Source organism: Pygocentrus nattereri, chromosome 26, assembly GCF_015220715.1.
Source record: "Pygocentrus nattereri isolate fPygNat1 chromosome 26, fPygNat1.pri, whole genome shotgun sequence".
NCBI classification, from domain to species: domain Eukaryota; kingdom Metazoa; phylum Chordata; class Actinopteri; order Characiformes; family Serrasalmidae; genus Pygocentrus; species Pygocentrus nattereri.
In genome coordinates this window covers 3969846-3989794 of record NC_051236.1, presented here as the reverse complement: position 1 = coordinate 3989794, position 19949 = coordinate 3969846, and the positions used below count along the sequence as shown (strand labels likewise).

The following is a 19949-nucleotide window of genomic DNA, read 5'->3' as shown; positions in this document are numbered from 1 at the left end:
TGGGACAGGCATTTTCCAATAGAAAGTACCCTGTAAATGCTGATTTTGCATATATTAAGCATATTACTATCTGTATCAATGCACTGGGTTTAAACAGCTCATAATGTAGTCTTTGTAAATATCTAAACTCTGAAAACTTCACTGCTTTCTTTTCTACTGCGGGAAAATATTATAAAACAGAAATGGACTCTTAGATTTTACAGTTTGAACTAATTCAGCAGAATTACCCACAATGCACTATAGCGTTTGCATTGTGGCTGCAGTGGTTCGGTTGTTACCTCTGACGATCAGGTCTGTGGCGATGGAACTGCTGTCCACTTTGGTCTGCACGGCACACGTGTACTTCCCAGCGTGCCTCATCTGAATGTTCCGGATCATGATGTCACCAGAAGAATGCTGTGGAACAACAGCGAGACCAACCAGATCAACCAGGGAACATCTTTATCTTGGATCTTCATTTTTTTTTACCATTTGTATTATATTATTATATTTTTAGATATATATTTCAAAAATGCCAGCCGGCCTTTAAAATTTGTTACAAGTCCACAATCAAATCCAGCCACTTTATTAGGTAAATGGAGATATGAGGTTTTGTTCTGACAGCAGCGAAATACATCTTTTAGATGTCTTTTAAAGAGACCCCTTTCAGCACCTTCAGCAGACCACGCTTGGCAAACACTCACAGAACTACAGATAAATCAACAAGCAGCAAACTAACAAAAGCACCAGCTTGGTGGAGCTCCAGTTCCCCTGAGGCTACAATCACAGAGTAGCAAAACCACTGACTGCTTTATATACATATATATATATATATATATATACACTCACCAGCAACTTTAATAGGTACACCTGTTCAGTTGCTTGTTATCACAAATAGCTAATCAACCAATCACACGGCCGCAACTCACCGCATTTAGGCATGTAGAGGTGGTCAAGACAACTTGTTGAAGTACAGACCGAGCATCAGAACGGGGAAGAAAGGGGATTTAAGGGGCTTTGAACGTGGCGTGGTTGTTGGTGCCAGACGGGCTGGTCTGAGTATTTCAGAAACTGCTGATCTGCTGGGATTTTCACGCTCAACCATCTCTAGGGTTTACAGAGAACGGTCCGAAAAAGAGGAAATATCCAGTGAGCGGTCAGTTGTGTGGACGAAAATGCCTTGTTGATGTGAGAGGTCAGAGGAGAACGGGCAGACTGGTTCCAGATGATAGAAAGGCAACAGGAACTCAAATAACCAACCAGAATCTCTGAGGAACGTTTCCAACACCTTGTTGAAAGTGTGCCACGAAGAATTAAGACAGTTCTGAAGGCAAAAGGGGGTCCAACCTTTTACTAGCAAAACCTAATAAAGTGGCCAGTGAGTGTATATGTGTGTGTGTGTGTGTGTATATATACCTTATGTATTATATAACAATTAATAATGGAAATTATATTATGAAACAGAAATAGACACATTAAATTCTTAGAACTTCTATAAGATAGTATTTTACCTGCAGACTGAAGACTGGAACAAAGCCTTGGGCATTGACTCACCTGTTTTTTTTTTGCATATATTTCAAAACACCAGCTGCCTTTTAAAATGTGTTATGGTGAACAGACCAGCTAAAACAGCCCAAACCCACTTGAAAAATCTTGTTTGGTTAACTTACACTGAAAGTTCTTCTCCTATGAAGTTACTTTTTCCGAGGTTCAGTTCACACAACGATGTTTCCAAACCCATCGTTGCAAAACCCCAAAGTCATCCTGCACTCCAGCTTCAGCCGGAATTGATTTGTGCTGAGAACTGATTGCTTTACTCAATAAGAAATCTGAGTGTCAGTTCCTGCGTCTACAGTTCGACATCTTTTGCGGCTTTATTCGCATTAAAGGACGGAAGTGTTGCCATTATGCCATTAGTATACATCCTTCGTTTTAAATTATAATGATTAAGTAAGTCATCACTAAGTAATGCGGGAGTGCTTTTAATATGCAAATGAAGAGCGCCAGGCTCGAGGAAGATGTCCGCGGCTTCTTTCTATGCCGGTTGTCATCTTGTTTGGCATCCCATAAGCTGCACAGCCCCTCGGAGCTGAGAGCCAAAGCGATGATCCAGTCAGAGGGGTAAAAGTAGTCATACATTAAGAAAAAAAAAAAAGGAAAAAAAATGGATTTATGAACTTTTAATGAAGAGCGAATAAAAGCAAAGTGCTGTAATTCATTTCCGCATGCAGAGGCTTAATCACACTCTGTATTAACACACTTGAGCTTGTCAATGCCCATGCATAATGGGAAAATCTCTCATAATAGCTTCACAAAGAGTTGCCTTAATCTCTGCTTGATTCCATTTTTGGCTAAAAAATGCTTGAAAAGTCGGAATGAAAAATGTTCTCTATTGACGAATAGAACGGAAAACACTTAAGCCCGATGAAGATGTGAACGCTGCGGCAGACCAAAGGTAGACCTCCTCTAGTAAACAGCGCGGATGAGACTGCAGAATGCGACGCTGGCTGAGTTGCACTTCAGCATCACTGAGTTAATGCAGGAGAGGAACTGCATGGTACGTTTACAGATTTACGGCTCCTGTATTAAATAAAGTAGAGAAAATCGATCGCTTTCTGCCTCCGAACCCCACCAACCTTACAACACTCGTAGCTTCTTAGAAGACAAGAGAACAATAAAAAATGTATTAGCCTTTGTGAGGCACTCAAAATGCCCAGGCCTCTATTCATTATGAAGTACTGTAGCAGTTTAAAGCAAGAAAATAAAGCAATTTATACTTGATTCTCTCTAAAGAAGAGTTAGGAAAATAGATGTTCAGTCTTCTTCCCTTTAAGACTGATGCTATAATCAGGGCTGTGTGGGAACCTTTTGACTCCGTGTCGAAACTATGTCAGGAAAGGTGAATTAAAATAGAAGCACTGAAATTGAAACTGCAGTTCTTATAATACAGTTTGTCATTTTAGCTGTGAAAAAAGTTGATCTTCTCCACAATCGTTCAGATTCCCCTAGGGGGCGCTATTAGCACACGTTTCCTTACACCATTAAAATGGTTGCTGTCAAACTGAATGACTTCTGGGCACTTTGTACCTTGTGGATATGCAAATTCCTCTATGAATTATAGCTGTAACAATTAAAATAATTAATTCCATTTTTTCGTGTAGTCAGTTGCTGTTATTTTGCTCAAATTTGCCCCTAAGATCATTGTCCTTTCCTTTAATGAAATCGATAAGCTTCATCAGAATGTATTCATTACTTTTAATAGTTCAATAATGTTATTTTATATATATATATATATAGACCTGAACATGGAAACTCCATGAGTTCCACACAGGAACAATTTTCATCACCAATGTCCAGTGAGAGCAGCTGTGTCTGCACGTTCCAGCCAACAAGGACATTTATTACATATACATTATATATACAGTCAATGACTATATATATATATATATATATATATATATATGTATATATATGTATACTCATTGACTGTTGACATATATAGAATGGCCTTAATTCTTCATGGCAGACTTTCAACAAGGTGTTGGAAACGTTCCTCAGAGATTCTGGTTGGTTATTTGAGTTCCTGTTGCCTTTCTATCATCTGGAACCAGTCTGCCCGTTCTCCTCTGACCTCTCACATCAACAAGGCATTTTCGTCCACACAACTGACCGCTCACTGGATATTTCCTCTTTTTCGGACCGTTCTCTGTAAACCCTAGAGATGGTTGTGCGTGAAAATCCCAGCAGATCAGCAGTTTCTGAAATACTCAGACCAGCCCGTCTGGCACCAACAACCACGCCACGTTCAAAGCCCCTTAAATCCCCTTTCTCCCCCGTTCTGATGCTCGGTCTGCACTTCAGCAAGTTGTCTTGACCACCTCTACATGCCTAAATGCACTGAGTTGCGGCCGTGTGATTGGCTGATTAGCTATTTGTGTTAACAAGCAACTGAACAGGTGTACCTATTAAAGTTGCTGGTGAGTGTATATATATATATATATATATATGTATATAAAGCAGTCAGTGGTTTTGCTACTCTGTGATTGTAGCCTCAGGGGAACTGGAGCTCCACCAAGCTGCTGCTTTTGTTAGTTTGCTGCTTGTTGATTTATCTGTAGTTCTGTGAGTGTTTGCCAAGCGTGGTCTGCTGAAGGTGCTGAAAGGGGTCTCTTTAAAAGACATCAAAAAGATGTATTTCGCTGGTGTCAGAACAAAACCTCGTATCTCCATTTTTGCCGCTGTTTTGGGCATAATTTGAAAATGCCTGCTGTCCTTTACATTCTATGTAAATTTCATGATGAAAGGACCAAAAGAAACAGCTCAAATTTACTAGGAAAAAACTCTGGTTCCTTTGACTTACATTAAAAGTAAAGTAGGTTTGTTCCTTCTCCTGGAAAGTTACCGTGTTGAAGATACGAGGTTTTGTTCTCAAATCAAAACAGTGATTTGCATGGGAGCACTGCAATCACCAGAGCAACATATACTGAGCCGCAGCTGGGCTTCAGCTTGGACTACATTATTAACATTATTAAGGTTTACTCTGACTACTACGAATACATTTTTCAACCTTATAATGGAAATTAGCCTTTTTATTGGGCATCAGTGAGACTGTAAATCAGTGTAAAACATTGTTTACTGAGCTGATTGTCAGTCAAATCTGAGTAAGTCTATTCTGTTCGGTGTGGTGACTCACTCCGCCAACTTTCTCAAAGTATCCTCCGTGGCTGCCGAAATGGATCAGCTGCTCGTTGAAGAACCAGGTGAACTTGAGCTCCAGCGTGGGGTCATGGGTCACCTGGCAGGGCAGCACGATGCTCTCTCCCACCGTCACGTCCAGCGTGGAGGGAGCGGTGGTGATGACTGTCGCGGCTGCAAAGCACAATCAGTGTTCAGCTTAGAGATCAAAGAGATCTAGAAAGTGTATTAGTGACAATGTTTTTTGCCTCAACACGACACAGAATTAACAAATCCATGTGATGGCTGGAGTGCACATTATACAGTTATTACATTATGCATATAGCATAGCGTTTGTGCAGAGGAGGCTAATGTAGCTGAAACCCATTTTCAAGTAAAAGTCTTACTACTTGGGTAAAGGACACTCTCAGAAAGAATGGTACTAAACTGTCGCTGGGGCAGTTCCCCTCTTTTCACTGGAGTGGAACCCTCACAGGTCCATCTCAGTGCCTTTAGTCAGGGAACATAACTGAACCATAATCCACTGAAATGATGTGTTCTAAGCTGTACTGACTCCACACACCCTGCCTCGCCTCGCCTCCAGGCTTTTTATTCTACTGTTCTGTTTTAAAACATTCGGTTATGAAAAGGAACAAATACCAACTTTTCACCTGGAGAACCTGATTTAAGCTCCACAATCAGACCTTAAACCCACTGCTGGAGCTTTGAAATAACATTTACACTGTTTGTACCTGTCACGCTTCCGGGTTCTCCTCCCTTGCCTAACCAGCCCCAGGACTCCATTTCCCAGAATTCCTATCATCATTCCACCAATCACAGGCCTCTGCTCTGTTCATGCAACAGAGCTGTGTTTGTTTGCTTCAGACTTTAAAGGGTTCTGGTTTGGTCTCCTCATTGCGAGGTTTTGCCACTCTGCTGGTTCACTGAGCGTTTCATGACTAGTATACTGAACCCATGATTTGAGTACTGAATTTATAACTTGTGTACTGAACCCATGACTAGTGTACTGAACCCATGACTAGTGTACTGAACCCATGACTAGTGTACTGAATCTATAACTCGTGTACTGAACCCATGACTAGTGTAATGAACCTATGACTAGTGTACTGAACCTATAACTTGTATACTGAACCTATGACTAGTGTACTGAACCTATGACTAGTGTACTGAACCTATGACTAGTGTACTGAACCCATGACTAGTGTACTGAACCCATGACTAGTGTACTGAACCTATAACTTGTATACTGAACCTATGACTAGTGTACTGAACCCATGACTAGTGTACTGAACCTATGACTCGTGTACTGAACCTATGACTAGTGTACTGAACCCATGACTAGTGTAATGAACCTATGACTAGTGTACTGAACCTATAACTTGTATACTGAACCTATGACTAGTGTACTGAACCTATGACTAGTGTACTGAACCTATGACTAGTGTACTGAACCCATGACTAGTGTACTGAACCTATGACTCGTGTACTGAACCTATGACTAGTGTACTGAACCTATGACTCGTGTACTGAACTTATAACTTGTATACTGAACCTATGACTAGTGTACTGAACCCATGACTAGTGTACTGAACCTATGACTCGTGTACTGAACCTATGACTAGTGTACTGAACCTATGACTCGTGTACTGAAACCATAACTAGTGTATTGAAACCATGACTAGTGTACTGAAGCCATGACTAGTGTACTGAACCCATGACTAGTGTACTGAACCTATGACTAGTGTACTGAACCCATGACTAGTGTACTGAACCTATGACTAGTGTACTGAACCCATGACTAGTGTACTAAACCTATGACTAGTGTATTGAAACCATAACTAGTGTATTGAAACCATGACTAGTGTACTGAAGCCATGACTAGTGTACTGAACCCATGACTAGTGTACTGAACCTATGACTAGTCTACTGAACCTATGACTAGTGTACTGAACCCATGACTAGTGTACTGAACCTATGACTCGTGTACTGAACCTATGACTAGTGTACTGAACCTATGACTCGTGTACTGAACTTATAACTTGTATACTGAACCTATGACTAGTGTACTGAACCCATGACTAGTGTACTGAACCTATGACTCGTGTACTGAACCTATGACTAGTGTACTGAACCTATGACTCGTGTACTGAACCTATAACTTGTAAACTGAAACCATAACTAGTGTATTGAGACCATGACTAGTGTACTGAAGCCATGACTAGTGTACTGAACCCATGACTAGTGTACTGAACCTATGACTAGTGTACTGAACCCATGACTAGTGTACTGAACCTATGACTAGTGTACTGAACCCATGACTAGTGTACTGAACCTATGACTAGTGTATTGAAACCATAACTAGTGTATTGAAACCATGACTAGTGTACTGAAGCCATGACTAGTGTACTGAAACCATGACTAGTGTACTGAACCTATGACTAGTCTACTGAACCTATAACTCGTGTACTGAACCTATAACTTGTATACTGAAACTATGACTAGTGTACTGAATCCATAACTAGTGTACTGAACCCATAACTAGTGTACTGAACCCATAAATAGTGTACTGAATCCATAACTAGTGTACTGAACCCATGACTAGTGTACTGAACCTATGACTAGTGTACTGAACCCATGACTAGTGTACTGAACCTATGACTAGTGTACTGAACCCATGACTAGTGTACTGAACCTATGACTAGTGTATTGAAACCATAACTAGTGTATTGAAACCATGACTAGTGTACTGAAGCCATGACTAGTGTACTGAACCCATGACTAGTGTACTGAACCTATGACTAGTCTACTGAACCTATAACTCGTGTACTGAACCTATAACTTGTATACTGAAACTATGACTAGTGTACTGAATCCATAACTAGTGTACTGAACCCATAACTAGTGTACTGAACCCATAACTAGTGTACTGAACCCATAAATAGTGTACTGAATCCATAACTAGTGTACTGAACCCATAACTAGTGTACTGAACCCATAACTAGTGTACTGAACCCATACTGAACCCTTAAAAGCAGCAGATTTTGCCACAATCCAGCAGCAAAAGTGGGAAATGTAAACCATGAAGGTAGAAAAATCATGTCCAAGCCAAAAAAGCAAAATTGCGATACAATGCTTGCAATACGAATGCAATTTCCCCTCAAAGCTGAGCTCTTTGGACTGCTTTTGTGAATGTTTCTTCTGCATTAGCAGCCCAGGACATGGCCTAAAATTCAGCATCTTACCCAGGCCACATAAAAGGTAGAGGTTTTTGTCCACTGAAGCATATTCAGGGAGAGGCAGTGGACAGAGGGATGTTAGACCCCTCGAGTGCTTTCTGAACTGCATCATGTGTCACTGTCAGAGCCCCACCAAAGCTCCCTAAAGCCCCATCTGCACTGGCACAGAATGCAACACTCCAAAAATAATAAGCCGCCAAACCCCGGCAGGGCCGGCTCCCCGTGCCTTTTTCCTTTTCAAGTCACCGTTTGTGCTATTTTAGTGGGGGGAACTTGACAAGCATGCCTGTTTTCCTCCCTCTGAAAGCGCCTCTGTGTGTACAGCAGGTGTACAGAGAGAGAGAGAGAGAGACAGGTAGAGAGAAAGAAAGAGAGTGAAACGATAAGAGAATTGGATTTGAAAAGAAAAAAAAATCAAATAAATAAAAAACAAGTTTCTGCCGCTGCAGCAAGCCTCTTCAGCCTCATGGGGGTGCTGTGCACGTTTGAGTGAGATTTCCTCCAGACTAAATTAAGCGTGGCAAATGATGCCCCCGGACAAGCCTGAATTCATGCAGGAAAGCGTCGAGCGGCCCGGCTTTCAATCTGGAGGTTGAGGATTCGGCTTGCCTTCTACGTCCCTTACATACGAAACAATCTCCCTCATCTCTCTTCTGATATCAGACGGCGAAGGCGAGGCTATCAGGAGAGCCGCCGGGGTTTTGTGAGCGACACAATGGGGAGGCGTCACTTCTTTTATTGCAGGGATGAGATCCCACTCTGGCTGCCTGTCACAGAGGCACAATGGGTGACAATGCGGCGCAGCCTGGTATTCTAATGTCACCTCTTAAAGTGGATGTGCGGGCACTTTTTCATTCAGGGATTGACGGCTATGAGCAGGAAAATGTGCACGCCACTCGCCGTCCGCCAGCAGCTCACCTGTGGGTGAATACGGAATGGTCTACTTTTCTTTTCCAGTCTTGAGTGGCCCTCTGTCTCTTACCCCCAAAATCTTCCTATATTTTCTGGTCTGTGTTTCTCGGGGTGGGGGGCGGGTGGGTGGTGGGTTCGTTTGGCTCTCCTTGAACGTTCAGTTTCATGCTTGGTCAGTACTTTGGAAATGACTCAGGGATACTGACAGTATACCATGCTGTGATTATGCTGCTTGGTCATTCTACAGCAATGTTCATGTTTGTGTCCCGAGTGTTTACAGATATATTAAATTGAAAAACATGTCAGGGTTACAATTTATTTATATTTTTAAATAAAACAATACGTTCTTTTAACAATGACACCTTCTTCGGCCTCAATTTTGCAGTGTTGGTTTTTAAATCAATCATCTAGAACGCCAAGCACCACAGAAGAGCTCGTCCCCACAGTCGTGTGTGAAGGCTGACGCCACATTTTTGTAGGAAAAACACGTTTTTCTGCAATTTTAACTACGATAAATCTGTACATGACTGTGGAATATATAAACGACATAAAGAAAACAAAAGCCCAATAAATATGATGAAATATATCATGAAGGTCCCCCAGGAGTCGTGTCACTGGTGTCACCGCGTAACAAAAAAACTCTTATTTTGAAATAAAAGTCACACCGATGACGTCACTCGACCTCCTTTGACCTGTTTTCTGAGGATCTCTGAAGAAAAAAGCTCACGGTGAGTCCACTGTGTCTCTCAGTTCTCAGAGATCTTCTCATTCAGCTCATGATCTCATATGAAGCTTCTAGCTGACGTCACCGGTGTGACCGACTTTATTCTGAGGTCACTGTGAAAAAATAGAAGACAAATAGATTAAATTCCATGTTTTAGTGGATGTTCCCTGATTGACAGCGTGTGGTTTGATGTTCTGTAGCAGCCGTGCTGTAAAATGCATTTTTCATTAAAACGCCTCTGGTGTTTCCTTTATTATGAGTAACACCGATGATGTTCAGTAACACCAGTGACTCCTATGGGTAGATTGGATAGATAGAAAAGTGGACGTTTCTTTAGACCGACTCTGCTACATAACGGCCCTTAATCATCTAAAGTGCACAGGATTAATGATGCATCTGATTCGCATGACGTGGAAAGCTCAAGAGTCAGCTTTGGTGCGTGAAATCAAGCGCCAGCCTACCAGCACCTCATTCACATGACCTCTCTTCATGCAGGTGTTTTGTTAGGGAGCAAATAAAACTATAGCATTCAGCAGCTTTGGAGCCAATCACTGTGCTCATAGGCAGAGTTTAAGGTGCACTGCCCCCCCCCCCCCTCACTGACCAAACTTTACAGAATTAATATGATGACGACCAGAAAGAATAAAATGTGAATTTAAAGAAAATGTCTTCGTTTCTTTTTTTTAAGATGCAAGAATGATGTGATTGTGTCATGATTATTTTCCTAAAATAACATATTTAAATGCTGCATTACTGCTGCACAAGCTGTGTTTGGTATTGCTTATTTTGTGGGCGGAGTCAGTAGTAAAAAACAAAAGCACAGTGCAATATGTCCTTAAATGGAACAGCCTATGTTTGTGCATGTAAAGAGGTGCATACTTTGCACTGTATAGTCATATTATCATTAATATCTATATGCCCCATTATCTTGGGGCAATCGTAGGCTGGAGGTTAGGGAACTGGCCCTGTGATTGGAAGGTCGCCGGTTCAATCCCCAGAGCCGACAGTCCATGATTGAGGTGTCCTTGAGCAAGACACCTAACCCCCAACTGCTCCCCGGGCGCTGCGGATTGGGCTGCCCACCGCTCCGGGCAAGTGTACTCACTGCCCCCTAGTGTGCAAGCTCACTAGTGTGTATGTGGTGTTTCACTGCACGGATGGGTTAAATGCGGAGGTGAAATTTCCACATTGTGGGTCTAATAAGGGGACTTAGTCATTTTTTATAATAGTATTAAAGACGATATTGATGGTAGTTCTGGTTATTTAACCTCAAATCAAGCATTTATTTATTTATTAATTCATCAAATTTACACCCATTCCTACCAGATGACCATAGAGATATACCAAAGATGACACTGATGAATAACAGCGTTTGTGTGCGCTAATTTTATGGTCAGGTTTGTGTGCAACTTTGATGGATAAGGGCCACTGTGACTGCGATGTGTCTTACAATCTATTAAAACACCATACTGAACCCTTGGTCTGGACTGGCCTGCACTGTGCTGACCAAATATTTAGCTAATTGGACTTTAGGAGTGCCTTGATTCATGAAAATGCCCACAGGATAAACATCTAGTGTCTAAAATTAGTCGCAGCATACAGTAAAAGGAACAATGCTGTGGAAATATCTTAGACACACAAACACACTGTGTAAAACCACTCATCTGTGCGCCATTAGAATACATGTAAACGTTAGTGCCGTAAAAATGAACAAGAATTTCCTTTTTGTAAAATAGAAGAACAACCTCTGTTGCTCTCATTGTTCAGAGCTGCATTCTCACAGTTTTATAAAGCTTTGCTTGTCGACTCTGTGCTTGTGCTGATGTCCTGAGATAAACTTATACACCGGTCAGGCACAACATCATGATCACCTCCTTGTTTCCACCCTCATTGTCCATCTTATAAGCTCCACTTACTGTATAGCTGGTCTTTGTAGTTCTACAGTTTCAGACTGTAGTCCATCTGTTTCTCTGATACTCTGTTACCCTGTTCTTCAGTGGTCAGGACCCCCATGGACCCTCACAGAGCAGGTACTGTTTGGGTGGTGGGTCATTCTCAGCACTGCAGGAACACTGACGTGGTGGTGGTGTGTTAGTGTGTGTTGTGCTGGTGCGAGTGGATCTGACACAGCAGTGCTGCTGGAGTTTTTAAACACTGTGTCCACTCACTGTCCACTCTATTAGACACTCCTACCTTGTCGGTCCACCTTGTGGATGTAAAGTCAGAGACGACAGCTCATCTGCTGCTGCACAGTTTGTGTTGGTCGTCCTCTAGTCCTTCATCAGTGGTCACAGGACGCTGCCCACAGGACGCTGTTGGCTGGATATTTTAGTTGGTGGACTATTCTCAGTCCAGCAGCGACACTGAGGTGTTTAAAAACTCCAGCCACACTGCTGTGTCTGATCCACTCAGACCAGCGCAACACACACTAACACACATCCAATAATTCAGTGGGGTGTATTTTCTTTCAGTGTGGGTACAAGAACCAATCAGCACAGCAGAACAAAATAACAATAAAACAAATGACTTGTGGTAACAAGTAAATTAACCAGTTTTATTCAGCCTAAATGAATAATTTGAATGAACAACACTTTCAGTCATTTTCTGAGTTGAATGAAATTAGTTTAATCGCTTCTTACTACATGCAGTAATTTTGATGAGCCATTTTTTACAGTGTAAGATTTAAGATCATTTTAATTGACAAGATACCTTTTTTTTGCTGTGTAGGAAGATCATTTACAGCACAAGGTTTTCTTATTTTGAGAAAAGCGCATTTTCCAATTTTTGGACACAGATTTTGCAGCGAAAACATAATAATAACACACATTCGAAAACAAACCTAAACCCACCCAGAGCCCCAGACACTTCTCCAGGGCCCGTCAGGCTCGGGTCAGTTAGCTGCCCTCTACTAAATTTTCTCCCCAGGCTGCATTCAAACAGCAGCAACTTCATAGTCTGCGGCTGTTATGAGGCCGTAGCGAACAAGGGGGGAAAAAAAATCACATCTCTGACCAGACAAATGGCTATTAATATCTCCTTTGTTGTTAGCGGTGGAACAACACACCAAAGGCTGGCTGGGGAGGAGGCTCTGTTGACACAAAGAAGCACAGTAGAGTAGATACCTAATAGAGCTCAGCGTGAGGTGGAGAAGTAGGCAAAGCTGTTGAGGCAAGATGAACTGGCCTGTGTCAGAGTGACCTAGAAGACTCACAGTGGAGAAAGAGGCGTGGACAGGGGGGAAAAGTGGCCTATTACCCCGCTCCATCATCATTTGTGACAGATTGTGTGGATAACCCCGTGCCGTATAATGCTGACCCTTCTGCCGGTCCTCCCTGGCATAATTTGACTGATAGCCATCAGTATAATACCTTGTTAGGCAGCGTCATTAGACCCAGAGGACGCGGTGGGGTGGGTGACCCTTTGCCGCTCACAGGGGTCAATCAGAGACGAGATGAAGAGAGCAGAGTGCCGTCTCTCTCTCAGATTCCACGGGGCAAACAGCTCCGATGTCGGGAGTGAAATTACATAGTAATCACGTTAAATAGAAAGGTCAACGGTGGGAAGCCACGCCGTGTTTACACGCCGTGAATTAATGAGGCTGGCAGCTCGGTGGCAGGTCGGACACGTCTCAATCCTACACAAGCGAGGTGCCTCCATGAATTATGGCCAAAAGGCATGGTGCGCGGTGGTGGGAAGGGTAAAGCTCTGCCTCTACAAAGCCTGAGTTTAAAGGGCCTTTGGAAGAGGTGCTGCACACGGCTTTCCTCCACTTCATTCATCTGCTTGTACCGATGCTACAAGCAGATGAATAATGCAAAGGCTCTTTCTTTTTCCGCCAGGATTCGAGTGCCCCGCTAAAGCTCGCAGGAAATCGCACAAAGCCCAAGCTCAGATCAGCACCAGGAGCTAATGTGGAAGGGGATCAAAGTCGACCAAGGTCAAGTATCCCCATCAAGCCACAATCTTCTTTTTGCCATTGTTGTCTTACGGCTAGGTTACAGCCAAGATAACAAGCGGGTCCCCGAGGGCCGAGGCGGCCCAGAAGCCTGGCTGGGAAATGAGGACAAAGGTGTATAATCAACACCGATTACAGATAATAGGACCCCACTTATGGTTTCCCGTCACAGTCACTCAACAAAAGCAATGTTTCTGGATTGATGACGAGCTGTGACGTGGTGCGCTGACACAAAGGCAGCGAAAGGTTGCGGCAACGCTCTCTGAGAGCGAAGCGCCTGTTCATTTTCCCCATGAGCAAGTCGAGGTAAGAACGCTGCGTAGACCCTCACGAGGAGTCTCCCGGCATCATTATAGGTTTTTCTCGTCTGAGAAATTTCCTCTTCTGAGGCATTTCAGAGCGAACGCCATCAAAGATCGCGACTGAGCAAAGCAGGCAAAACAAACTCGGAAAGCTCAAGCAATGAATATAATGCGCCATCCTTCAAACACAAAGCCAGCGCAGCCAAGGACGAGAGTCTGCGGCTCCACGGTTTGTTCTCCATAGTTTCTTCTCATTTCCACACAGCGCTGCGTCTTATTTTCATCCTATTGAGAAAATGCATCACGTACGCGGTCTGACTATGCATGGGTGGGGAATTAAAAAATGATGCTTGGCTTATTATGATTTTTACTGCTGCTCCTCCTTTTATGCTTCCGAATGCTATTCCACATCAGGTTTATGGAAAGCCTTGTGGGAATATGAATGAAATATGAATTCTCAAAATTGGAAAGTTACTTTCCCTTCCAGTCCAACACCTAAAAAAGTGTGTGTGTGTGTGTGTGTGTGTGTGTGTGGGGGGGGGGGGGGGGGGGGTGTAGAGGGGTAGAGGAGGCGGACGACTGGCCGCTGACACCTCGTTCAAAGCCCATCATTTTGCAAAGGGGTCAAACTGTACTTGGGTGTAACTGATATGATGACCGCCAGAACTCCGCACTGCTCTTAGTTCTCGGCTGTCTTGGAAGTACAGGCTGTAATTTAATCAAAGCACCCAAGAGTTTCTGTACAGCACTTAAGCGTTATAGGAAAATGCGGTATCGAGCCATCGTGACGTTAATATGCTGCGCACTGGACATCACTTTCAGTAAATCCCATGCGTTTATGGCGTTTGAAGAAGAGGCTTTGAAGAGGGTCACCAATTAAAGGCCCATTTGCCATTTGTTTCTCATGTTTTGAGGTCCGCTTACAACATTTGTGTGGTTTTATATACCAAAATCAGTTTTTTTGGCATGAATATTTTTTAATCTAAACAGGCTGCTTGTTGCTGCTTTGCCTTTAACCCTTTAACTGCTCCCCAGGCGCCGTGGATAGGGCTGCCCACCGCTCCGGGCAAGTGTGCTCACTGCCCCCTAGTGTGTGTGTTCACTAGTGTGTATGAGGTGTTTCACTTCACGGATGGGTTAAATGCGGAGGTGGAATTTCCCCAGCTGTGGGATCAAGAAAGCATCACTTAACTTAACTTAACTTAACTTAACTTAACTTAACTTAACTTAACTTAACTTAACTTAACTTAACTTAACTTAACTTAACGCTGGTACGGTGCTCATTGGGGCCCCTTCACAGTACAACTAAAAACATGTTGCAAACCCATAAATGAGCAGCAAACACAGAAAACACTTTTATAAACGGACCGCAAATAAAAAACTGGTGTCTTGTCCGGTGAAATGATCTTAAATCTAGGCGACTGTCTAATATTTCTCGGTTGTGCATTTATAATAAGATTATCTCTTATTTCTAGACAGTTTTTACTTGTTTTAGGTAAATTTATGAAGTAAAATGATCTCACTGTAGTGGCAGATAATGTAGCTGGTTTCAAGCACATTTCAAGCGTATAAAACAAGCTAAATTAATAAAGCGAGATCATTTTACTAAAAAAAACGTACTTAAAACAAGTAAAAATGTCTAAAAATAAAACAGACAATCTTAATTAAGCTCATGTCAATGTCAACAGAAGGAACGTTAGACCTCTTGACTATACGCAAGATAATAGAAACAGCATTTTTTGCAGTGTTTGCCTTTAATCCTTTAAGACTGATAGTCCAGTGGCTGACAAGACCCTATTTACAGTAGAGCTAAAACACTCCCACTCATAAACGAGCTACAAACACAGAAACACTTCTATAAAAATGACTCGGAGCTACATTTTACAAACACACTGTCATGACTGGCCCTCCCAGTCCTGTCCATGTGATTGTGTTGTGTTTTGGTTTAGCCCATGTGTTTGCTTTGGGTTTTAGTCCGGCCCCTTGTTTGGTTACTCCACCCCTGATTGTCCCCACCTGTGCTTCCACCTGTGTCTTGTGATCCATGTTAGCCCTGGTGTATTTAAGCCTTGGTCTGCCTTGTTTGCCTTGGTCTGGGTTGGTCTTTGTCATGTTTGATGTTTGGAAGCTTGTTCTGTTTGTTCTGTTTGGATGGTGTTTAGATGTTTTGGTCTTGTTTGTTGTTTGATTCTTGGTTGAGGTTCTGGTGTTTCTGTTTATCATGTCTGACCCGCATTCTCTCCGTATTGGCTACTTGAACCTGGACTGTTGTGACTACGACCCTGGAGTTGCCCATAATAAAAGTCGCTTATCTGTGCGTGTGTCCGCCTCCTCGCTCCACGTCACACACGGCAAATAAAGAAAAACACACGTGACTCCATAAACGCTGCAAAACATACTGAGAACCTTTTCAGGAAAAGGTTAAAACCCATACATAGGACTTCAGAACTGCCCACGTTATCATTTTTCTGCTGTTTGTGTTTATCTGTATGTCCAGTTTGTCCATTGTTGAGTATTATTATTATTATTTCATTATTTATTATTATTATTATTATTATTATTATTATTGGGGGGGCGGGGTTGTGGTCCCACATCACCTTATATTTGTATGACCATTAATAAACTAAGAGTGTGTTCTTCTGGTTCTTCAAGGGTTCTTCAATAATGAAAAGCACTCTGTACAGAATCTTGAACTCTCAAAGACCCCTTTGCATGATTAAAGTTTCCCTGCAGTGTGAAAGGGTTTTTCAGGTTGCTGGAGAACATGCTGTAGATGGTTCCTCATAGAACCTTTCTGAGAAGGGTTCTAAATGGCACCAAGAAGGGTTCTCCTATTGTTACAAGCTTGATACCGTAACAATAGCAGAACCCGAAAAACATCAGCGTTACCGCAGTGCTGAGAATGACTCTCTATCCAAATAGTACCTGCTCTGTGAGGGTCCATGGGGGTCCCGACCACTGAAGAACAGGGTAACAGAGTATCAGAGAAACAGATGGACTACAGTCTGTAACTGTAGAACTACAAAGACCAGCTATACAGTAAGTGGAGCTGATAAGATGGACAGTGAGTGTAGAAACAGGGAGGCGGTCAGGATGTTAAGCCTGAGCGTTGAACTTCAACAGAAACTGGCCGAGCTATTCTGAGGTTATAAATGTGTAATAACACTTTAGGCCTGCTTGTGAGCCCCGGCCATTTAAAAGGTTGATCTGTTGCAGGATGAATAGGCAGATATATGTAAACGCACTTTTGTGACATCACAAACATGGTGAAAGGATTCAAATATTTGGGCGTTGTTGCAGCTTATTTTGGACTACCCTGACTACTGGGGGCAGTCGTGGGCTGGAGGTTAGGGATCTGGCCCTGTGACCAGAAGGTCGCCGGTTCAATCCCCAGAGCCGACAGTCCATGACTGAGGTGTCCTTGAGCAAGACATCTAACCCCCAACTGCTCCCCGGGTGCCATGGATAGGGCTGCCCACCGCTCTGGGCAAGTGTGCTCACTGCCCCCTAGTGTGTGTGTGTTCATTAGTGTGTATGTGGTGTTTCACTTCACGGATGGGTTAAATGTGGAGGTGGAATTTCCCCGTTTGTGGGATCAAAAAAGTATCACTTAATCTTACTGAGTTAACAGTGTTTACACTTCAAAAATCTTGTCAAGTGAAATAATCTGAAATCTAGTTGCTCTATCTAATATTTCCCATTCTGAGATGGTCGTGCGCTTATGATATGATTATTTAGCTTCTTTATAGACATTATTTATGTTTTAGGTCATGTTATTATGTAAAATGATCTCTGTAGTGGAAGCTATTTTTGCTGGTTTCAAGCTCATCATATGACATAGTGAGATAATTGTACTTAAGAAAGTCACTCAAAAGTAGAAAGTCACTCAAAACAAGTAAAAAATGGCTAGAAAAAAAGTCAAACCATCTTAAATTAAGTTCACGACAATCTCAACAGGAGAAACATTGATGAGAAACATTTTCCAACTAGATGTAAGATAATTTAACTTGACACGATGCCGTTTTTTCGCAGCGTACAGGTTTACGAACTCCTTCCCTTCAGTAAAGCGAGTGAAAATGAGACGGGCCCTTTTAGTTGTTTGCTTCTGAGCGTGACCGCCTGAAAGAGAGGGTTATCAGATCAAGGAGACACTTAGAAGGAACATTTTGATGGGCTTTTCTGTAAAAGGCCAGAATCCCAAACGCCACGATTTGATCCCCCGTTAATCTCTGTCCAGAGAAAGTCATTTCTAATTAAGACTAATGAATCTGGGTAATATCCTCTTAGCGTTCAGATAATTGGGACATCACTTGAGCTGATAAGTTGCATCGTTTGCCGCGGCTGTTTGGTGTGTGTGCGTGCGAATGCGGGCGCTGTGGTGGTGGTGGCGGCGGTGGTGCAGAGGGGGTGGGGGGGGGGGGGTTTAGGCGCACTTAGGAAGGAAGAATCTGATGTGACAGGTATTTTTCAGGCCTCGTACCACAGCAGTCAATTTAAATAAACTACTGTCATGTCCCATAAGGGCCGCCACCGGCTCCAACACACACACACACACGCCGGCCCGGGCCTTGCGAGCTAAATGAAATTGCGAATGTAAATTAGCCCGTCCCATTCCCCCTGCATTATTGATACTGACAGTGAGGAACTAGATCATATAAGGGAGTATTTGTACATCAGCCAAAGATGCAGTAACTCTCAAAGAGCATGATGGAAAGCAAACGGTTAGAGGAAGAGCGTCAAACGGGGGGCCCATGTTTCCCCCCGCCACTATAAGTCTGAAGATTATCGCGCCGACACAGATGCGTCTCCTTTTTGGCGAGTGGATTGATAACCAGTTTAATAGCCAGCATCTTATGTTCCTAAATGTATTACACAGCGTCTGTATACGATGCCATCTACAACCGCGGAGATGAGTTTTAGGTCCACGCTGATAGGAGAGCGACGGAAGAATGAAAAGTAGGAGATGAAAGGAGCATCGAGCAGGGAGCGGGGGACTTGATACAATGGGAAAACAGGGACGAGGTTAACTGCAGACAATGGTGTTTGCCTTGTAGTGCACTTATTAGGCCTTAGCATGGATTTAGTTGGCAATTAAGAAGCTGTTTATTACTATATTTTTAAGCAGTCACGAGGGAAAACCAAGCACAAGTGTCCATGACCATGACTTTATGAAATCAAGGCAAATAGCTACTAATTATTAAGCAGTGACTCTCTCCGTTTGGAGGGGAAACCCATGTCACAAAGTTTGTGTGCTTAAAAAGATGCTTCAAATATTAGACACGGCTCCAAAAGTCAGTATGAACATTTACATTTACACAGTGGAAGATTAATTAACGCTGTTCCCTCGTGATTCTCAGATTCTTCTCGTTTCAGCCCGTTTCGTAGTAAAATGGCGAAGCCAGTTTTCAAGATTTGAGAAACTATTTTTAATATAAAGCGATATTTTACAGGGGTTTAACTGAGGAATTTGTATACAACAGATTCATGTTGACTGTTTTATATCTTTAACATTGTACTTCATTTAAAAATATGCATTTTATTTTAAAAGATCATTTATCACAGAGATTTTGGTGAAGGTACTGTACTGTCTCTGGGTCAGTGCCCCTCTTGTCACTGGGGTGGGACCCTCAAGGCTCCATCTCAGTGCCTTCAGTCAGGGAACATAACTGAACCATAATCCACTGAGATGATCTGTTCTAAGCTGGACTGACTCCACACACCCTGCCTCTCCTCGCCTCCAGGCTTTTACTCTACTGCTCTGTTTTAAAACATTCAGTTATGAAAAGGAACAAATTCCAACTTTTCACCTGGAGGAACTGATTTAAGCTTCACAATCAGACCTTAGAACCACTGTAGAACCTTTGAGGGAACATTTACACTGTTTGTGCTTGGCTTTGGACATGGTGATTTTAGGGTCGTGTGCAGCTGCTCCAGGGCATCCTGTTCTCTTGTCAATGCTTTTCTATGGAGATCATACAAACTGTGTGTGCATTTGAACAGTAAGTGCACCTTGATGCAGCCGAGTTCACCAATATGAAGGGGTGTCCACAAACTTTTGGACATATAGTGTTCATTTGTTTGTTTCTTTATTTATTATTTAATTTTTTTCTCTGATTAATTGCCAACTACTGTCCTGAGAACACTTA

General features: G+C 42.6%; 1 protein-coding gene across 3 annotated transcripts in view; it reads right to left on the bottom strand.

The window, feature by feature from the left end:
* cntn4 (contactin 4) overlaps window positions 1-19949 on the bottom strand; it is a 344140-nt gene that overhangs the window by 22765 nt on the left and 301426 nt on the right. For all 3 annotated transcript variants that reach the window (XM_037535160.1, XM_017711697.2, XM_017711698.2), the window contains exons 13-14: window positions 4673-4848; window positions 279-396 (exon numbers count right to left, since the gene is read on the bottom strand). In XM_037535160.1, the coding sequence (XP_037391057.1) occupies window positions 279-396; window positions 4673-4848 (294 nt within the window). The remainder of the gene's footprint in view (window positions 1-278; window positions 397-4672; window positions 4849-19949) is intronic.